General features: G+C 41.0%; 1 protein-coding gene across 1 annotated transcript in view; it reads left to right on the top strand.

Annotated features, from left to right (window-relative positions):
• TRIM14 (tripartite motif containing 14) overlaps nt 1-22,081 on the top strand; it is a 73,743-nt gene extending 51,662 nt beyond the window's left edge. The window contains exons 4-6 of the mRNA XM_056552096.1: nt 378-540; nt 17,105-17,197; nt 20,211-22,081. Coding sequence (XP_056408071.1) covers nt 378-540; nt 17,105-17,197; nt 20,211-20,746 — 792 coding nt within the window. The 3' untranslated portion in view covers nt 20,747-22,081. The remainder of the gene's footprint in view (nt 1-377; nt 541-17,104; nt 17,198-20,210) is intronic.
• The last annotated feature ends 1,319 nt before the right edge of the window (nt 22,082-23,400 follow it).

The following is a 23,400-nucleotide window of genomic DNA, read 5'->3' as shown; positions in this document are numbered from 1 at the left end:
AAGCCCCCAAAAGTTACAAAATTGCGTTTTTTTCTTCGATTTTGTCGCACAATGATTTTTTTTCCCGCTTCGCCATGAATTTTTGGGTAAAATGACTAATGTCACTGCAAAGTAAAATTGGTCACGCAAAAAATAAGTCATAATATGGATTTTTAGGTGGAAAATTGAAAGGGTTATGATTTTTAAAAGGTAAGGAGGAAAAAACGAAAGTGCAAAAACGGAAAAACCCTGAGTCCTTAAGGGGTTAACGTGGAATCCTTTTGGGTGAAGAACACAGACTTTGTTTGATATATTATGCTGTGGCTATATAATGTTCAATCTGTAGACTGCATTTCCCCACTGTTATTGAATATATAAATGGCATTTGATTTATTTAGGCTTTTACCTCAGTTGAAAAAGAAATGAAGAGCCAGTCAACTCCGGCTGAGCAGCTGCATCCGGTCCCTGTCAAATTTGAACATGTAGAGAAATACTACGGTGCCTTCATAGAAAACCTCAGATCTTCAATCAAGGAGCCACTTCCAGTCCGCCTTCAAAAAGGTAAGTGCAATACAGCAAAGGCTACACCAATTAGAAGAGTTTCCCTGGTCTACCTCAGATTTGTCAATTTACAGCTATCCTATATTCAATAAATACTGTAGCTTAGGGATAATTGGGTTAACCAGGGACGTGCACAAAGATTTTTTTTTTGGGGGGACTGGGACTAAAGTAAAGAAAAAAGGCACTTCTTATAATTATTTATTTACCGTAAATGTCTACATAATGATTCTGGACATAATTATTCCGCAACCACATCAGCACTACCATTACACCACATACTACCACCATACTGATACTGAAAAACACTGTACACAGACCAATATTACCAATAACATCATACAAGGGATAAATAATAGACTAAAATGCCCCATACAGTGCCCATATATTGATGACCACAGCTTTACACGTAGTTGCATCCAGTGACTCACAGGTGGTGTCTTCATAGAGTTGTTCTCTTTCCTATTTCTTCTCTGGCACAGAACACAATTGTTAGGATTCGGCAGGCTGGATGTGGATCCGCTGTGTCAGCGAGGGATTGGCGTGGACCGTGTCGGTGGACCGGTTCTAGGTTGCTACTGGTATTCACCTAGCAACCAGGTCGTATCCACCGGCAACGGCTCAACCTTGCTGACTGCTGAGAAGGCGTGGGACAGAAGGACTAGACAGAGGCAAGGTCAGACGTAGCAGAAGGTTGGGGCAGGTGGCAAGGTTCGTAGTCAATGGCGATAGCAAGAGGTCAGGAACACTGGTATGGCAAACACAGGAAACGCTTTCTCTAGGCACAAGGGCAACAAGATCCGACAAGGAAGTGAAGGGGAAGTGAGGTTAAATAGACAGGGAGCAGGTGGAGGCTAATTAGACTGATTGGGCCAGGCACCAATCATTGGTGCACTGGCCCTTTAAATGTTAGAGAGCTGGCGCGCGCGCGCCCTAAGGAGCGGAGCCGCTCGCGCCAGAACGAGACAGCCGGGGACCGGGACAGGTGTGTGACTTGGGATGCGAATCGCATCCCCGCCGGCAGTGTCAGTGCAGCGCTCCCGGTCAGCGGGTCTGACCGGGGCGCTGCAGAGAGAGGAACGCCGCGAGCGCTCCGGGGAGGAGCAGGGACCCGGAGCGCTCGGCGTAACAACAATGAAGACTTTTTTCTAACTATGACTAGTCTCCTCAGAATCTGCCAAAAACATATTAGGCTCCTCATTTTTCCAGATCATTCCTCAACATTTCCCTCCATTCAGTGCCCCAAATAATGCCTTCCTTTGTGCCCTGTATTGTATGAGTATAAAAAGACAAAAAGACAGGTGCACTCCTAGTGCAGACAGATTTATCGTTTAGGCTTCAATGTGCGCAAAAAATGTGAGGCTTACCGGATAATGAAGTGGAGGTCAGCAGCCACGGTTTCCTTTCCAGGTCCCTCTCGGTCGGCTGGATAATTGATGAGCAGTGGTGGATATAATCCAGGAAAAATAGAAATTACCATCGGGCGCTTCTCCTCCTAGGACATACATAGGCAGCAGTCCATGTAGGGTTAACAGAGTATCTTTATTCGCAAATAAAGATACTCTGTTAACCCTACATGGACTGCTGCCTATGTATGTCCTAGGAGGAGAAGCGCCCGATGGTAATTTCTATTTTTCCTGGATTATATCCACCACTGCTCCTGTATTGTATGAGGGAATGGTAGAGGTGGTGGGTAGGTAATCACCCCCAGTAAGTAGGTAATTCCACTCTATTAGGTAGATGCCCCCAGTAAGTAGGTAAATCCACTCTATTAGGTAGATGCCCCCAGTAAGTAGGTAATTCCACTCTATTAGGTAGATGCCCCCAGTAAGTAGGTAATTCTCCCTATTAGTTAGACATCCCAAGTAAGTCGTTCCCCCTATTAGGTAGAAGTGTCCAGTAGGTAGGTCAACCACACCCCACACACCCTCACTAGTATGGGAAGGAAATCACCGCTATGTGACATGCGAACAAACCTGCCAGGCTTATACAAAATGGAGTAGAAATAACTTCTGTATACCTGAAAAGCATAAAAAACTAGATAATGCTTTTGGTGTTGGGAGCTTGAGTCTGGGAAAAACCTGGTTAGTTTTAGAATATTTTTTTAACTGTTACAACTAGATGCAACTGTAATATGTTGAACTGAGAGGGGTTGACACTTCATTCTTCCAAATGTAATGTATATAATAGAAGTGCTACTACTATGATGTGGAGCCCAAAAATCCCATAGATCATCACTGGCAAAAGTCTTCCTGACATTATACATTATATGCAGTCCTATTAAAACTAACCTATCAATACCCAAGAACCCCCAATAAAACACATACCCAATAAGGGTTTGTTCACACAGGTGGATTTGCTTAGAGTTTTCATCTGAGGGCTTACCCATGGCAGATTTTTCACAGCGGAAAATCTGCAGCAGACACCATTGAAGTCAACAAAATCTAATGCAGATTTTCCATTGCGGAAAGGAACTTGCAGCAAATATGTCCATTTGAGCATACCATAAAACAAGATAAAAAACCTAAAGATTGTGGAGGATCATGAGCAGTAATAAGCTAACAATTCACACAACACTATGTCCCACAATTCCTACCTGAGCATCAAATAAAGTCCAAAATGCTATTTGATCTAAAGTACAAAATATAAAATGTATACCACATAGTGCACAAATAATTATAAAAATAAAATAGCGATCAGAGCATCCCCTCACCATACCCTAGCTATGGCCCTGCCATTACCACTTAAATGGATGTACTTATATAGTACATGCATTCACCACCTACCTAGACCACTTATACACACCGTGACCACTCATACACATTGTGACACATATGGATGGATATGACACATGGAAACACAATCACCACATAGTCACACAAACAACACACAATCCACAGATAGTCACACTTACAGCACACAATACCCTCATAGTCACACATACAGAACACAATTACCTCATAGTCACACATACAACACACAATCACCGCATAGTCACACTTGCATAAAGAGGGAAACACATCATCATGTAGCAATTTTGCATATCCAGTGGCCTACATGATGATGTGTTTCCCTCTTTATGCACTGAAGCTGGCACGTTCCCTGAGTTTTTCCAGCAAGATGATGCACCACCACATTATGGGTGTCAGGTCCCAGCATTCCTAGATGAACAGTTTCCTGGAAAGTGGATTGGTCGTCATGGGCCAGTTGAATGGCCCCCAAGGTCTCCCGATCTGACCCCCTTAGACTTTTATCTTTGGGGTCATCTGAAGGCAATTGTCTATGCTGTGAAGATACGAGATGTGCAGCACCTGAAACTACGGATACTGGAAGCCTGTGCTAGCATTTCTCCTGCGGTGTTGCTATCAGTGTGTGAAGAGTGGGAGAAGAGGGTTGCATTGACAATCCAACACAATGGGCAGCACATTGAACACATTTTATTAGTGGTCAGAAACGTAAAGAATAAAGTCATGGTAAAACCAAGCACATCGTTGTTTTTCTTGTGAAATTCCCAATAAGTTTGATGTGTCACATGACCCTCTTCCTATTGAAAAAACAAAAGTTGGATTCAAAATGTCCAACTTCAAAATGGCCACCATGGTCACCACCCATCTTGAAAAGTTTCCCCCCTCACATATACTAATGTGCCACAAACAGGAAGTTAATATCACCAACCATTCCCATTTTATTAAGGTGTATCCATATAAATGGTCCACCCTGTACAGTTTCTTCATATGTCCCACCCCCATTCCTGAGATATGAGGGTTTGAACCTAATTTTAATAATGGAAGTGATTATCAGGTTATTAGCGGGATTAAACAATCAGGGGGGGGGGGGGGGGTAAAAACCAAAAATAGTCAGCTGACAATGCCAGCTTTGTGCTAAGGAGCAAGAGATTGCTTAAATGGACAGAGATGTCAGCAGAGAGCACTGTGCTCGTGATGTCATCAGTGTTCCAAAAAGAAAGGAATTTCCTCTGTAGCATTCAGCAGCTAATAAGTACTGGAAGGATTACGATTTTTTAATAGAAGTAATTTACAAATATGTTTAACTTTCTGACACCAGTTGATTTAAAAGAAAAAAGGTTTTCACCGGAGTACCCCTTTAACCTCCTGAGCGGTATTCCCGAGCGTGACTCGGGGTTAATTTTCCCTGCCAGGATCGGTAACCCCGAGTCACGCTCGGGGTAGAATTGCAGAGTTCCCGGCCGGGCTGCACGATATATCGCAAAAGCAATGCGATATAGCAATGCGGCCCCCGGGAAAACATGCGATTATCTGCTCTGGTCGGCTCCCGTTGCGGGGGCCGGCCAGAGCAGGTAAAGAAAAATACTAAAAGTCAGTGTTTCCCTACCAGGGGGCCTCCAGCTGTTGCAAAACTACAACTCTCAGCATGCCCGAACAGCCAAAGGCTGTCCGGGCATGCTGGGAGTAGTAGTTTCACAACAGCTGGAGGCACCCTGTTAGAAAAACACTGAGCTAAGTGTAAAAGGAAGAAGTAGTAAAATAAAAAAAACTTTTGCTCACCTAGTCCCGGTCCCTGAAGATGCCGTTCCCCTCCGTGCGGTCCGGGGTGTCCTCTCTTCACTATTCATCTTCTAGGACCTTTCACTTTTCAGCCAATCACAGGCCGCAGTGGTGTAAAGCCTGTGATTGGCTGAAGAGGAAAGGGCTTGTTCTGCAGGAAATACACTAGGTTTGAAATCTGCCGGCAAACCCAGTGTATTCTGCTGCAGAACAAGGTGACAAGGGGGGGGGATAGGAAGAATGTGACAGAGGGGGGGATGTGACAAGGGGGGGAATGTGACAGAGGGGGGAATGTGACAGGGGGGGAATGTGACAGAGGGGGGAATGTGACTGGGGGGGGGAATGTAACAAGGGGGGGGGGAATGTGACAGGGGGGGAATGTGACAGGGGGGGAATGTGACAGGGGGGGAATGTGACATGAAGGGGGGATGTGACAGGGGGGGAATGTGACAAGGGGGGGGGAGAATGTGACAAGGAGGGGGGAGAATGTGACGGGGGATGTGACAAGGGAGAGGGGAATGTGACGGGGGAGATGTGAAATGGGCGGAGGGAGATGTGAAATTCAGTTAAAAAAATTGTAGGGCTTTTGGTACAAATTTCCAGACAGAATCATACCGCCAGGGAGGTTAAGATATGCAAATATTCGTAAATAGAAGCAGAAATATAATAGCAGGGAGCAACTGACAGGGAATCTGCAAAAAAAATAGTCCATGGTGCTTCACACACACTGCCCTGATCTTTTTGATAAAAGAATGCAGGTGGCTTCTCTCCTTAAAAGGTGAGGTTTTCTATGAAGGTACTATATTTCAAAATGTACAGTGCCTTCATAGAAAAACACAACTTTTAAGGAGGAGCCGCCTGCATTATTTTATCAAAAAGATCAGAGCTGTACTTTTTCCAAAACACTTTCTCGTTCAGAAGGCCACCGCTTATCTGGACTAAATGTTTATGTGACAGATTTCCCATCTATATATATAAAACTCAATGGGGGACATGTATCAAAGATTTTACCCCTGTTTTGTGTGTATTTTTTTGCGCAAAATTTTGCTCAAACCCTTTTTTTGAGCATTTTTTTGCGCACGTTTTGGTAGAGCATGTCCTCCAGATGTGGTGATATGGGGTACCTTGGAGTGACATCTATAGTATACATGGATTTATTAACTGCATACTTTTCCTTTACACCAAAAATTTTGCCGCAAGAGCTGTTTTCTTTGCGCAAATATAAGCCATCTTGGACTTAACATAGCAAGATGCTCTAAATCATCGATTCTATTTTCCAAAGAGTGGATTGAGGAGATTACTATATTTACCCGCAATTTATGAAGCTCATTGCACTTGATTGATAAATTTAGTGCTTCTGCGCTTAATTTAGAATTTGGGAAAAGGGGTAAAATGCTTCTACCATACACAAATAATGATACATGTCCCCCTATGTGTGTGTGTGTATGTATGTTCCAGCATCACGTCCAAACGGCTAAAGATATTAACATGAAACTTGGCACACATGTTACTTATATGTCAACAACAAACATAGGATAGGTGATTTAACCCTTACTCACCCTCATTTGCCAGGGGCGGGGTTTACGTTTAAAGTCCCATACAAGTAAATGGAAATATATGTTACTGCATAACTTCCAAACGGCTGGAGATATTTCGATAATACTTGGTCACATGTTACTTATACATCCACTTAAAATATAGGATAGTTAATTTAACCCTTAACTACCCCCATTTGTGATGGTCGGGGTTTTTGTTTAAAGTCCCATGAAAATCAATTGGGAAATGTATGTTCCCACATAACTTCCGTACGGCTGGAGATATTTCAATTAGAGATGAGCGAACTTACAGTAAATGCGATTCGTCACGAACTTCTCGGCTCGGCAGTTGATGACTTTTCCTGCATAAATTAGTTCAGCATTCAGGTGCTCCCGTGGGCTGGAAAAGGTGGATACAGTCCTAGGAGACTCTTTCCTAGGACTGTTTCCACCTTTTCCAGCCCACCGGAGCACCTAAAAGCTGATCTAATTTATGCAGTAAAAGCATCAACTGCCGAGCCGAGAAGTTTGTGACGAATCGAATTTACTGTAAGTTCGCTCATCTCTAATTTCAATACCTGGTACACATATTACGGGTCAAGATAGGAAGTCTTGATAGGAGGTCAGGATAGGAGGACGGGATAGGAGGTCGGGATAGGAGGACCGGGATAGGAGGACCGTGATAGGAGGACGGGATAGAAGGACGGGATAGAAGGACAGGATAGAAGGACGGGATAGGAGGTCAAGATAGGAGGTTGAGATAGATGGACTGGATAGGAGGACGGGATAGGAGGTCGGGTTAGGAGGTTGGGATAGATGGACTGGATAGGAGGACAGGATAGGAGCTTGGGATATATGGTCGAGATTGCAGGTCGGGATAGGAGGACGAGATAGGAGGACGATATAGGAGGACGGGATAGGAGGTCGGGATAGGAGGATGGGATAGGAGGTCAGGATAGGAGGTTGGGATAGATGGACTGGATAGGAGGTCAGGATAGGAGGTCGAGATAGGTCGTGATAGGAGGTCGGGATAGGAGGTCAAGATAGGAGGACGGGATAGGAGGTCGGGAAAGGAGGTCGAGATAGGAGGACGGGATATGAGGACGGTATAGGAGGTCGGGATAGGAGGTCGGGATAGGAGTATGAGATAGGAGGTCGGGATATGAGGACGGGATATGACGTCGAGATATGATGACGGGATAGGAGGTCAGGATATGAGGACGGGATATGGGGTTGGGATATGACAACAATATATGAGGACGGGATATGAAGTCAAAAGCTTCCTCCTTTGTTTATTTTCCTCCCCAACAAGGATTAGGAAGGAAAAACCAGGCAACGCTGGGTACTCAGCTAGTTTTCTTATATAATGGCTCTCTTATTTCAGATATCTCTTGTTCCTTGACTAGCACAAAGCTGGCATCAATGAGCAAGTGGAAAGACCATCTATACACAAATGGCCTATGGTGCATAGTCACATAATATATTACTAAGTGTCAGAAACTTAAAGGGGTACTCGGGTGAAAAACTTCTTTTTTTTTTTTTTTTTTTTTTTTTAATCAACTGGTGCCAGAAAGTTAAACAGATTTGTAAATTACTTCTATTAAAAAATCTTAATCCTTCCTGTACTTATTAGCTGCTGAATACTACAGCGGAAATTATTTTCTTTTTGAAACACAGAGCTCTCTGCTGACATCACGAGCACAGTGCTCTCTGCTGACATCTGTGTCCATTTTAGGAACTGTCCAGAACAGCATATGTTTACTATGGGGATTTTCTCCTAGTCTGGACAGTTCCTAAAATGGACAGAGATGTCAGCAGAGAGCACTGTGCTCAGGATGTCAGCAGACAGCTCTGTGTTTCAAACGGAAAATAATTTCCAATGTAGTATTCAGAAGCTAATAAGTACATGAAGATTTAAGATTTTTTAATAGAAGTAATTTACAAATCTGTTTAACTTTCTAGCACCAGTTGATAAAAAAAAAAAAAAAAAAAGTTTTTCACTGGAGTACCCCTTTTAAGAAGCAAAAGGCCCTATAAGAGCCTTCTCAAATATAAAGCAAATTGCAAGGTTGGGGGGCATGGTAAAAGTCTATTTACCACCCCATGTAGTTTTTCATGGATCCTTGTGTATCACTTGGATTTGTGCTTTGCAGGGACGTGCACAGACATTATAGAGGGCAGGGGCTCAAGTAAAAAAAAAAGGGCACTTATCATTTAAAAAAATGTCTGCCAGACTTAATGGGCTGCGGCCCAGGGACACAGTGGACCTCCGGCCAGGCCCCTTGACATTCCTAGTCCCATAAAAGTTGGTGCTTTTGTAAAATAAAGTCAAGAACAGTTTCTCTGAGGTCTGTCATGTGTATATACACTTTGGCTGTGCTGTCAGTCTTATTTACAGAAAACATGTGACAGCTGCCCTATAATATACTGTATTATAGAGGAGATTTATACAAAACCTGTGCAGAGAAAGAACGGTGCAGTCACCCATAGCAACCAATCAGATCGTTTCTTTCATTTTGCAGAAGGATTTTCCTCTGCAAAGGTTTTAATAAATCTCCCCCTATATGCCCCGGTCTGACCTCTATATGACAGAACGTGCACTGTATCTGGCCTCACCCAGCACCCATCCCCAATCACTCAGCACCCAGCACCCATCCCCAATCACTCAGCACCCAGCACCCATCCCCAATCACCAATCACCCAGCACCCATCCCCAATCACCCAGCTCCCATCCCCAATCACCCAGCACCCATCCCCAATCACACAGCACCCATCCCCAATCACCCAGCACCCATCCCCAATCACCCAGCACCCATCCCCAATCACCCAGCACCCATCCCCAATCACCCATCAGCAATCACCAATCACCCAGCACCCATCCCCAATCACCCAGCACCTATCCCCAATCACCCAGCACCCACCTTATGCAGGAATCTCCACACAGCTCTGGTTCTTACACTGAAGAGATGACACCACACTAATATATGCTTACATGCTGCAATATACAAGTTGGCAAAAAAAAGAATTATAAATATACAAAACGGCCAGGCATAGCACAGCATACAGGATGGAGGCAGGGAAGCTCCGCCTCCATTGCGCACAAGACTGACTTTGCATACTAGCAATGTGGGTCAATACCTAGAAAACGGCTGGTCCACATTTAGTAAGTATAACATTATCTTTCTCCTGTTCTCCTGCACTGTAACCTAGTGTATTGCGAGTAAACAGCCTGTCAGTTTCTCTTTAATTATATACCGTACCACCCTTAATGAACTATATACTGTGCCACTATTCATCTATTAATTCATTATATGCTGTGCCACCATTAATGAACTATATACTGTGCCACCATTCATCTATTAATTCCCTATATGCTGTGCCACCATTCATCTATTAATTCCCTATATGTTGTGCCACTATTATTTAACTATACCATGCCACCATTCATCTATTAATTACCTATCTACTGTGCCACTATTATTTAACTATACCATGCCACCATTCATCTATTAATTACCTATATACTGTGCCACCATTCATCTATTAATTCCCTATATGCTGTGCCACCATTCATCTATTAATTCCCTATATACTGTGCCACCATTCATCTATTAATTCCCTATATGCTGTGCCACCATTCATCTATTAATTACCTATATACTGTGCCACTATTATTTAACTATACCATGCCACCATTCATCTATTAATTACCTATATACTGTGCCACCATTCATCTATTAATTCCCTATATGCTGTGCCACCATTCATCTATTAATTCCCTATATGCTGTGCCACTATTATTTAACTATACCATGCCACCATTCATCTATTAATTCCCTATATACTGTGCCACTATTCATCTATTAATTACCTATATACTGTGCCACCATTCATCTATTAATTCCCTATATGCTGTGCCACCATTCATCTATTAATTCCCTATATGCTGTGCCACTATTATTTAACTATACCATGCCACCATTCATCTATTAATTCCCTATATACTGTGCCACCATTCATCTATTAATTCCCTATATACTGTGCCACCATTAATGAACTATATACTGTGCTACTATATTTAACTATACTGTGCCACCATTAAGGATCTATACACAGTGCCAGAATACATAAAAATATAATGTTCCAATATAAATAAAATATATTCTGTGCTTCCATAAATTCCCTATATACTGTGCTTACATTCCTCTATTAATTCCCTAATAATGTGCTTCATACAATACATACAAGCACATAACAAAGACACATAAGAAATATACACACATACATAGAGACACTTTGACACATACATACAACATGGCATATATACTAAAAGATATAACCAACAGGCACATCATACATACAGGTACACACATACAATCACTCACAGATATATACACACACATATACATAAATTCACTTGCTCACATTATATATATGTGTGTGTGTGTGTGAGCAAGTGAATCTATGTGTGTGTGTGTGTATGTCAGTGTGTCTGTATGATTTTATATATATATTTATATATATATATATATATATATATATACACACACACACACACACACACATACATACATACATACATACATACACACACATCATACAGACACACTGACATACAATCACTCATATATACATACTCACAGTCACTTACAGTAAGGCCCCAGCCATCCCTCTCTGCACGGGCACATACATAAAAATATACACACACACATACAATCACTCACTTATATGTTCAGTTACTTACAGTAAGTAAGGGTACCATCCCCCTCTGCACAGGCTGGAGTTTGTGGCCAAGCAGACTGTGGGCGGGGCTTCTCTCTGCCTCCTCTGCTCCTCCTGTCTCCTCCATGTGGAGAGAAGCAGATAAATGGCAGATAATGACAGGGTGAGTGGTGCCCCCTTCCTGCAGGGAGGGCACAGCACCCTCCATTAAACCACATACAAATCTCCCAGCAATGGATCCTTTTTACTGCACCTGTCACCCTGAGTCTGTAGCTCCTTTTGTGAGGGCACTAGAGGGGCAGGTGAGGAAAAGGGCAGGGGCTCCAGCCCCCTTATACCCCTATGTGTGCACGTCCCTGGTGCTTTGTATATCTCACAGGGGGGCTTAGCTTAAGGGGATGTAGAGGCAGTAGCCCCATTTGGGCCCTAGTACTTGGGTGATCCAAAGGTCCCTCTGCCACATAAGAAAGCATTCTAAATTACACATGATAATGGAGAGACCTATTTATAGATTTTGCACTTGGACTTAATAACGTTAGGTTATGCCTCTGCCTCCCCACCTTCTGGATTAGACATCCTTCTCACATTAGATATCTAAGTATAGTTACACAGATGATGAGCAGGTGTCGCGTGCATACGCCTTACTAAGCCAAGCGCTCCTAAGCCATTCTATACTATTCTAATCATTTGGGTGCGTTATATAGGCAACTCTGGTTTCTTATAGATCACTTTCTGTGGAACTTCTCTCCTTGGCCTTCCCTCACTCTACATATTCTGTCATCCATTCCATTTATCTGATAAAGTATTCAATAAAGAAGGCAGGTGGCCATCTCACAATTCATGAGATCCTGAATAGCCTTTAAACCTTGCCCAGACACATGGTAGCCCTAGGGAGTACTGCGCCAGCGTGTAATGCTTCGTTGGATAAGGTCAGAATCTCTGGGGAAATCGATCAAGTTAGTTTAGTTGTATTCATGTGTGTCCTGACCCTGGCTTTGTACACAACTCCTACCTTTTTCTGTAGTGTAACTTAGAAAAGAACGTTCTTAATTCATTGTAGGAAATAATAGACACACAGTGTGTTTTGTACCACATATTTGATGTTTCTTTATAAAAAAAATATATATATACGTATGTGTAGCATAATGGGCATAATACAGCAATCATCAATGTCCATAAGACATATATAAACAGCAGTCAGACCCTGGGCTTCTTTTCATTGATTGGGAAGGGGGGCTTCAGAGCAGACATACTCCACATATACAGATGACGGCTGTTGTGCACAGTTCTGTGCTTCTTCCGGTCTGTAATAAACCAGTCAGCTATAACATTACAACCACTGAGATAGATGATGACCTACTTGTAAGGATTACATGATTTCTCAGGTAGAGGGATAGGTAAATAAGGTAATACTAGCAGAATTCTACATAAAAGGTGACTAGCTACATTATGAATTTAAAATCATTTTTAGCGAACAAAGATTCCACTTCATCAGTGCTTAACCCCTTAAGGACCCGGGGTTTTTCCGTTTTTGCACTTTCATTTTTTTCCTCCTTAACTTTAAAAAATCATAATTCTTTCAATTTTGCACCTAAAAATCCATATGATGTTTTTTTTTTTATTTTTTTGGCACCACCAATTCTACTTTGTAATGACATTAGTCATTTTACCCAAAAATCTAAACGGAAAAACAAAAAAAAAATAATTGTACTACAAAATTGAAGAAAAAAACGCAATTTTTTAACTTTTGGGAGCTTTCGTTTCTACACAGTACATTTTTCGGTAAAAATGACATCTTATCTTTATTCTGTAGGTCCATACGATTAAAATGATACCCTACTTATATAGGTTTGATTTTGTCGCACTTCTGAAATAAATCATAACTACATGCAGGAAAATGTATATATTTAAAATTGTCAACTTCTGACCCCTATAACTTTTTAATTTTTCTGCGTACAGGGATGTATGAGGGCTCATTTTTTTGCACCGTGATCTGAAGTTTTTAGCTGTACCATTTTTGTATTGATCGGACTTATTGATCGCTTTTTATTCATTTTTTCATGATATAAAAAGTGACCAACAATACGCTATTTTGGACTTTGGAATTTTTTTGCGCGTACGCCATTGACCGTGCGGTTTAATTAATGATATATTTTTATAATTCGGACATTTCCGCACGTGGCGATACCATATATGTTTATATTTATTTACACTGTTTTTTTTTTTTAATGGGAAAAGGGGGGTGATTCAAACTTTTATTAGGGAATGGGTTAAAGGGGTACTCCCGTGGAAAGCTTTTTTTTTTTTTTTTTTATCAACTGGTGCCAGAAAGTTAAACAGATTAGTAAATTACTTCTATTAAAAAAATCTTAATCCTTCTAGTACTTATTAGCTGCTGAATACTACAGAGGAAATGCCCATAGCAAACATATGCTGCTCTGCACAGTTCCTAAAATGGACAGAGATGTCAGCAGAGAGCCCTGTGGTCGTGATGTCAGCAGACAGTTCTGTGTTCCAAAAAGAAAACCATTTCCTCTGTAGTATTCAGCAGCTAATAAGTACTAGAAGGATTAAGATTTTTTAATAGAAGTAATTTACAAATCTGTTTAACTTTCTGGCACCAGTTGATTTAAAAAAAAAAAGTTTTCCACGGGAGTACCCCTTTAAATGATCTTTATTCACTTTTTTTCACTTTTTTTTGCAATGTTATAGCTCCCATAGGGGGCTATAACACTGCACACACTGATCTTTTACATTGATCACTGGTTTCTCCTAGAAAACCATTGATCGATGATTCTGCCGCTTGACTGCTCATGCCCGCATCTCAGGCACTGAGCAGTCATTTGGCGATCGGACACCAGGAGGCAAGGTAGGAGACCCTCCTCGTGTCTTACAGCTGTTTGGGATGCCGCAATTTCACCGCGGCGATCCCAAACAGCTCCCTGAGCTAACCGGCAGCAGTTTACTTTAACTTTAGACGCGGAGATCCACTTTGAACGCCGCGTCTAAAAGGTTAATAGCGTGCGGCAGCGCGATCAGTGCCGCGCGCTATTAGCCATGGGCCCCACGTTATAGAACGGGAGAGGACTCGGCATACAGGTACGCCCTGGGTCCTTAAGAGGTTAAGGATGGGATTATTTGTGCATTAGAGCTCTCATAGGTTTGTGCTAAAACAATAGTTATTTCTGTACAGTGTTTCCCAAGCGTGGTCCTCAAGTACCCCCAACAAGTCATGTTTTCTGGATTTCCTTAGTCTTTCATATATAGTTATATAGTTATGGTCAGTGAATTAGGCATCATTTCACCTAAGGAAATCCTGAAATCATGACCTGTTGGGGTACTTGAGGACTGTGCTTGGGAAACATTGGTTGCACACACAGAACACTATAACTCAATCACAGAACACAATCATAGAATGTAAACACAAGCCAGGATATTTGTGAATAAGCTATAGACCCCAGTGATAGGTGTTTGGCTGAACTATGCTGGACCTCTAGGGTGCATGATTGTGTCAAAGCCAAGTCTCACTATATGATCATCTAGTACTCTGGTGGACAGTCCCAGAATTACGTAAATAATGTAGTATAACTATAAATGGGTTTCCAGGTTCAATGGAAGTTTTGAAAGAATCAGCTCTGTTGTTCTAATCCTGGATAACCTCCTTAAAGGGGTATTCCGGTGAAAAACTATTTTTTAGTCATATAAACTGGCTCCAGAAAGTCAAACAGATTTATAAAAAACTTCTATTAAAAATGTTTAATCCTACCAGTACTTATCAGCTGCTGAAGTTGAGTTGTTATTTTTAGTCTGACCACAGTGCTCTCTGTTGACACCTCTGTCTGTCTCATGAACAGTGCAGAGCAAACCTCCATAGCAAACCTTTCCTGCTCTGGACATTTCCTGAGACAGACACAAGTGTCAGCAGAGAGCACTGTTGTTAGACAGAAAAGAACAATTCAACTTCAGCAGCTGATAAGTACTGGTTGGATTTGTAATTTACAAATTTGTTTAAGTTTCTGGAGCCAGTTGGTACGATTTTTTTTTTACATCTGAATTCCACTTTAAGTCTAGTTCACCCACTGCAGGACTCAAAAATATAGTCTATTATGCATTTAATTCCCACAAATAAAACATATGTTTTCAGGAAACATCTCAAATATTACGGCTATACTATATTATGTATATTAAAGTGATTGGTGAATTTTATTTTAAAGATTATTTTTATTTTATTTTTTTTAAAAAAGGAACAAAAGGGGCATTATTATTATTGAGTGAAGGCAAAAATGGGGCAATGTTCCTAAGTATGGGCCAAAATGTTATACTGTTACTGAGCTAGGGCACAAAGGGGGCATTATTACTGAGTGGGGGCACAAAGAAGGCACTATTACTTAGTAGAAAAGAACAGCTCAACTTCTGCAGCTGATACGTACTGGAAGGATTAAGATTTTTTAATAGAAGTCATTTACAAATCTATTTAACTTTCTGGAGCCAATTGATATGAACAAAAATGTTTAGTTTTTTTGTTTTTTTTTATGGAATACCCCTTTAAAAACTGTATGACTGTATTATTTATCAGAATACTTGCATAATACATGTATTATTGCTCTTGTAGTCCATGGACAGTGTACTGGGGAAGCACTGTATTTAAAGAGCACCTGTCACTAAAAAACTTTTCTAAACTAACTCAGGCTATGTTCCCTTTTTCTGACTTTGGCTTAAAATTTCTGGCTTTGGCTCAAAAACTGCAGTGGCAGTTCTCCAAAAACTGCCAGAAAAAAAAAAACAAGTGGAAACTTTAGCCTCACATGGTTGCAGAGCTGTGATGAATAGAAGACCTCAGGCTCTGTGTCGCTGCTTCCAATTAGGATCTGTTCAGCTTTCAGTCTGTTCAGCTTTCAGTGAGGTTCTATACATGTTTCAATTAGGCTTTTTGCAGCTGTCAATCAAGCTCAGTGCTGAGAAACACTTCCTGAGTTTGGTCTCCTGCCTTTAAAAGTAGGAGACAAAAATCTGAGATTTTGACCAGACGGAATGTGTTCTGGCCAAGAAGGGAGACCCCTGGTGGCCAGAAGTATACAGCAGAAAAACTAACATAATTTAACTTTTTTTTTTTTTTTTTTTTTATGGAAGCCAAATACAAAAGTTATTTATTTGGCATAAGGAATCAAATATTAAAAATCATGTTTAATGACAGTGGCCATTTAAGCAATATGTTATTAATTTTACTTTTTTGGGGGAAAAGTTAAACATACGTCTTGGGACATGTTCCCTAATCTTGAAAAAAAAAACTAGCTATGCCCCTGCTGGCTCAACACACAGTGTCCTGATGCTTGTATGTTAATTTAGGGGTCTGGGATCTGGTAACTTTGGGTTCCGGCTTGGAGTCTGAATGAATTTAGGGGTCTGGTCTGAAGTAATGTATGAGTGCTTTGCCGTTTGTTATCCTCTATCTTCTAAGGATGGGTTTACTTTGGGAAATTCCGGTAGTGTGAATCTAGCCTTAGGGTGAAGGACACGCTTGATCTATTCGACACCCTCTATTCACCTAAAAAGTCCATCCAGGAGAAATAAAGCATTATGTGGTATTCCTTTAAATGATTAGATGATCAATTTCCTTAAGAAGAAGATTCACTCTATTATCTTCCTGTTCTGGATACTGGATACTAATAGTGTGGGAATTCTATATATATATATATATATATATATATATATATATATATTTATATATATTATTATTATTATTTTTTTTGTAGGGTAATATTTTAATATATTTTATCTTTTCAGATGCAGTTGATGGTCCAAGTTCAAGATCAACCCAAAATCCAGGAAAAGTAATGAAAACAACATCCTATGGGAATCGGTCATCACTCTTAAAATGTAAGGGGTGCTGTCAATTTTACATGACTTCATACAAGTGGCTGCTAGTCATTGCTGCTTTAGATTTCATGCAATGTGCTTCTCCTGTTTAGACTCTAGATGGCAGCATTGTAAAACATAGTACTAGTACCGTACAATCCAATGAGCTGTGATTGCTTCTTCATTGTGAACTGTTAAGTAATGGATATGGATATAGTGAAGTTATGAAGTTCCTGGATCTGGCTGTACATATTAAATAATATTCAGGAAACAACCAATGGGCATATTAGAAATTAAATATGCCAGCTATAGAAGGCTCCTTAGATTCCTTGTGATGTCCTTATGATGTATGCATCAGAAAATCCCTGACGCATATGTCAAATGTTATTATTGATTATCCTCTACTGACCAGGCCAAAAAAAAGACATTTAGGCTTCTATTCACATGGGTTCCGTCAGCATTTCCTTTTTTTGTGCTTAATGGTATGTTGCAGACTTCCACATTATTCCATAGAGTAGGATCCATAAAAAAAAACACATGGCATACATTTTTTATCATGAACGCTAAGTATGATGAATGCAACTAAGTCATAGCTATCCGGAGGAGGTATCCCTTCAGAGCAGTTGTCAACTGTGCCAACTAGTTGTAAGGGCAACACCAACCTGAGGGCTTTGTGTAGCATTGATCAGTATTAGAAAAACTCTTAAAACAGCACCACTCCTGTCCACAGGTTGTGTGTGGTACTGAAGCTCAGTCCCGTTCACTTCAATGGAGCTGAGCTGAAATACCAGACACAACCTGTAGACAGAAGTAATGCTGTTTTTGCAAAAAAAAAACAAAACAAAAAAAAAACAGAAAGCAGCTTTTTTCTTATACTGGACAACCCATTTAACCCCTTAACGACCAAGGACATCAATTTAAGTCCTGATGCTGCGGTACTTAGCGCACCAGGACGTATATTTACTTAATGTACATGACCGCAAGCATCGGAGCGATGCTCGGATCATGCGCAGCTGGTCCCGTATGCTGATCGCAGCCAGGGACCCGCCAGTAATGGCCAACATCCGTGATCGCGCGGATGTCTGCCATTAATCCCTCAGATCAATACAGATCACAGCATCTGCAGCAGTGCGGTCAGAAATATGGACGGCGATCCGATCATCCAGAACAGCGCACGGAGGTCCCCTCACCTGCCTCTGCCACCTTCCACAGGTCTTCTGCTCTGGTCTTAGATCGAGCAGACCAGAGCAGAAGATGACCGATAACATATTAAAGTGTAGCATTGAAAGTAAAAAAAAAGTTAAAAAAATTAAAAATGAAAAAAATTAGAAAAATCCCCCTCCCCAATAAAAATGTTAAATGTCCTTTTTTCCCATTTTGCCCCCATAAAGTGTAAAAAAAATAATTAATACACATATTTGGTATTGCCGTGTGCCTAAATATCCGAACTGTTATTGATCCCGTACGGTGAACAACGTGAACGTAAAAAGAAAAAAAGCGCTAAATGTATGCTTTTTTTTGTCACATTTTATAAAAAATAAAAATTATTTAAAAAAGTTTTATATCCACAAATGTGGTATCAATAAAAAGTACAGATCATGGGGCAAAAAATGAGCCCCATACCGCCGCTTAAGAGGAAAAATGAAAAAGTTGTAGGTCGTCAAAGTAGAAGGATTTTAAACGTACTAATTTGGTTAAAAAGTTTGCGACTTTTTTTAAGCGCAGCAATAAAAGAAAAGTACGTAATCATGGGTATCATTTTAATAGTAATGACCCACAAAATAAAGAACGCATGTCATTTTTACCGTAATTGTACCGCGTGAAAACGAAACCTTCCAAAATTAGCAAAATTGTGGTTCTCTTTTTAATTTCCCCACACAAATAGTATTTTTTGGGTTGCGCCATACATTTTATGGTAAAATAAGTGATGTCATTATGCAGGACAACTTCAAAAAACAAGCCCTCATACTAGTCTGTGGATGAAAATATAAAAGGAGTTATGATTTTTAGAAAACGAGGAGGAAAAAATGAAAATGCAAAAATAAAATTAGCCTGGTCCTTGAGGTCAAAATGGGCTTGGTCCTTAAGGGGTTTAAAGGGAAACTGACAGCAGGATCACTGCACTAAGATCCTCTTTAAAATGCTTTTTACCCGGTTCTAGTATGTTCAGCCATTCTTGAGATATCCTTCTTGTTGCTAATATGTTAATTTTCTACCCAATGGAGACGGGCTCCTGCGCATTCAGCAAGCTGCTTCCCTTCCCCTGGGTCCTGCTCTTTCTTCCTCCTTCCAGCTGACTTAACGGGGTACTCCGCCCCTAGACATCTTGCCCCCTGCCATCTACTGCTGCACGGAGTGTAGTTCGCTCCGTGCCTGATGACGAGCAATACAGGGGCCAGAGTATTGTGATGCCATGGCCTGCCCCCTTGCGGCGTCACGGCCTGCCCCCTCAATACAAGTCTATGGGAGTGGGCGTGATGGCCACCACGCCCCCTCCCATAGACTTGTATGGAGGGGCGGGCTGTGATGTCCCGATACTCCGGCCCCTTTATCACTTGTCATCACGCACGGAGAGAACTTCGCTCCATACAGCAGATGGCAGGGGGTGCTGTAAAAGAGATCGCAGGGGTTCCCATCGGGGGGACACCTGCGATCAGGCATCTTATTCCCTATCCTTTGGATAGGGGATCAGATGTCTAGGGGCAGAGTATCCCTTTAAGAGTGAAGATCTTATGCATACTGATGACGGGGGGGAGAGAGGGACCCAGGGGACAGGAATCAGCTGGCTGAATGTGCAGGCGCCGCCTCCATTGGGTAGAACTGAAAGTTAACATCTTAGCAATGAGGAAGACATCTCAAGAATGTCTGAATATGAAAAGGATCCCCCGCAGTATATACCTGTATATTCAGGGTAGAGCAGGTGATCCTGCTGGCAGTTTCCCTTTATTATATGTAATATGCTAAATACGTCATAGTCTATCTACTTTAAAAAATATCTAATTTAATGCTGTACCTTTATACCCATTTTTCACAGATGCCAGAACTCCCACTTTAGACTCGGACACAATGCACCCTAAACTGAGGCTCTCTGAGGACCTACTCACAGTGTATTGTGCTTGGTTAGGGAAATTTAACTCAAGCCACCCACCAAGGTTTGATAAACTCATGCAAATTCTGAGCAGAGACTCCTACTTCTCAGGCAGTCACTATTGGGAAGTAGATGTCCTGCAGGCAGGACAAGGGTGGTGGATCGGAATCACATATCCATCCATACAAAGGAAGGGAGACACAGAATTGAGTCGTCTTGGGTGGACCAGTGGCTCATGGTGCATAAAGAGATATGATTTTGAGTATTGGGCTTTTCATAAAGGAGAAAGGAAACCAATTCATCTTACTCACCCTCCAGAAAAAGTTGGTGTTTTCCTTGACTATGAATCTGGATTTCTCTCATTCTTTGATGTCACATCCGGCATGAAGCATTTGCATACCTTCCGCTGTAGATTTACTGAGCCTTTGCATCCAGCTCTTCGATTATGGGATGGATTAGTCACAATGTGTAGACTGACGTAATAATAATCCAACCTGACTTTGGGGAAAATTCTATGCATTTGGAAAGTCTTCAAACCTTTAAAATTTCGATATGTTGATTTCTTGTGCTACAAAAACTCAGGTTTTCCCCCATAAGTCTGTACTAAGTCCCCCATATTGAGAATGTGAAAAAAATGTTTCCGAAATCTTTGCAAATATTTAGACCCCTTGCTATGACACTTGAAATGTAGCTTTGGGGGCCTCCCATTTCTCTTGATCAACATTGAGATGTGGCAGAGTGGCCAGAAAGAAGCCTCTCCTCCGTAAATGACACATGAAACCTTACCTGGAGTTTGCAAAAAAAAGGACTTCCAGACTGCAAGAAACAATATTCTCTAATCAGATGTAACCAAGATTGATCTAAATTCTAAGCACCATGTCTGGAGAAAACCAGGTCATGCTAACAACATGCACAATACTATCCCTACTTAAGCATGGTGGTGGCAGCATCTTGCTGTGGGGTGTTTTCAGAGACTGGTCAGGATTGGGGGAAATCTGAATGGAGCAAAGTATAGAGATATTCTAGAAGAAAAACCTGATCTTGGGTGCTCTGTATCTCAGGCTGGGTCCAAGGTTCACATTCCAAAAAGACATTGGGGGAGATTTATCAAGACCTGTGCAGAGGAAAAGTTGACCAATTGCCCATAGCAACCGATCAGATTGATTCTATAATTTTTCAGAGGCCTTTTCAAAAATGAAAGAAGTGATTTCATTGGTTGCTATGGGCATCTGGTCAACTTTTCCTCTGCACAGGGTTTGATAAATCTCCCCCAATAATCCCAAACACACAGACAAGACAGGAGACAGCTCAGTGAATGTCCGTAAGAGGCCCAGCCAGAGCCCTAACTTGAACCCAATCAATCTCTAAAAATGTCCATCCACCAACAGCTCCCATCCAACCTAACAGGACTTGAGAGGATTAGCAGAGAAGAATGGCAGACAATGCCCAAATCCAGGTGTGCACACCTTGTGGTATCAAACCTAAGAAGACCGGAGAATGTAATCACTGCCAAAGGGGCTTCAACTAAGTACTGAGTAAAGGGTCTGAATATTTATGTCAATACAATATTTTACCAGGTTTCCATATATGTAATTTTTTATCTATGTGTAAAGCCATTCATTTAAACCTACTGGAAGGAGAGTGTTTTTTTTATGTATAGTATATATTTTGTCCCACTTTGTGTTTCTTTATATATTTGCACAGATAAATATTGCATTTACCTGGGTTTAACTGCTAGCTCTTGTACTGATGAGGAAGAAGAAGCCTGAGACAGCTCTATGCAAGTTAGCATAGTCAACACTGTACTACAGGCTTTGACCGTGCTATAACCAGTGGTCAAAAGGATCATTTGCACATCTCCAAGTACGGTTTGACAATTCTAGAGTTAAATGGGCACTGTCAGATAAAAAAAAACTTTTTATATGTTGTACATCTTGGCAAAAATCTTTCTAATATACGTCATAAGAAAATGTTATTTCCTTTTTATAGAAATCATGGCTTATAAAATCTTGGCTTTTTTTTTTTTTTTACATAACTTACATTGATGACCGCCTGAGTTTCATCTGCTCCTAAATCAAAAAGGCCGCTAATGGATATTCAATTATGGGTCTGCACATGCTCTTTTCAAATACGTTTACATATGTCAATTGTGTCAGGCTCAATTTTTTTACTTAATTTTGTTTTCTGGCAGTTTTTGGAATACTGCCACTGAAGTTTTTGAGCCAAAGCCAGAAGTTTATTCAAAAGGAATAGGACATATAAAGGAAGGACTTACACTTCTCCTCTCTTATGGATCCACTTCTGACTTTGGCTCAAAAACTGCAGTGGCAGTATTCCAAAAACTGCCAGAAAAAAAACCAAGTGGAAACTTAGTCTTAGATTGTTCACAACTGATGGCATGACTGATGCCTAAAAAGTGCATAAATTGTCATCAGTCAAAACCATCAGTTGTCATAATTTGCCATCATTTGTCATCAGGTTCCATCAGTTATTCAGAGCCTCAGTTTTTTTCCATGATGGGAAATGGTAGGGGGTGGGGTTCTTGCCCCTGCTGCCAGGATTATTGCATTGTTGCAGATGCCATGATCAGTACTGTCCACGGCATCTGAGGGGTATGGCGGACATCAGCGTGAGGCTGCTGATAATTTTTTTTTTATTATTAATTATGTATTTATTTTTATTTTTCTATTAAAAATAAGGGGATTAATTGCGTATTTTGGTCACTTCATACAGACAACAAAATTATAATTTTTTAATCGTATGGACCTACAGAATAAAGAATTTGTAATTTTAGTGCACCGCAAACTAAAGCTGTGCCAAATAATTATTTTGGGGTTAAAAACATTTTTAAGTATTTTTTTTAACGCACAACTTATCAATGTAGATTTGGTGGTAAAATGAGTGATGTCATACAGTTTAATTGGTGGCGCAAAAAACAAACCCTTATATGAGTCAGTAGGTAGGAAATTGAAAGCGTTGTGGCGAGGAACATTATGTGCCAAAATTAATAAAATCCTGGCTCTAGACTGTTACAATGAATACTACACAAACAGGGTGCCTTCTGCTGCAAAACTACAACTCCTTGCAGCTCCCAGCGGGCATGCTAGGAGTTCTAGTGCCGGAGTTTTTCAACAGG

This window comes from Hyla sarda, chromosome 1 (genome assembly GCF_029499605.1).
Source record: "Hyla sarda isolate aHylSar1 chromosome 1, aHylSar1.hap1, whole genome shotgun sequence".
NCBI lineage: Eukaryota > Metazoa > Chordata > Amphibia > Anura > Hylidae > Hyla > Hyla sarda.
This window is presented reverse-complemented; position numbering and strand designations above follow the sequence as displayed.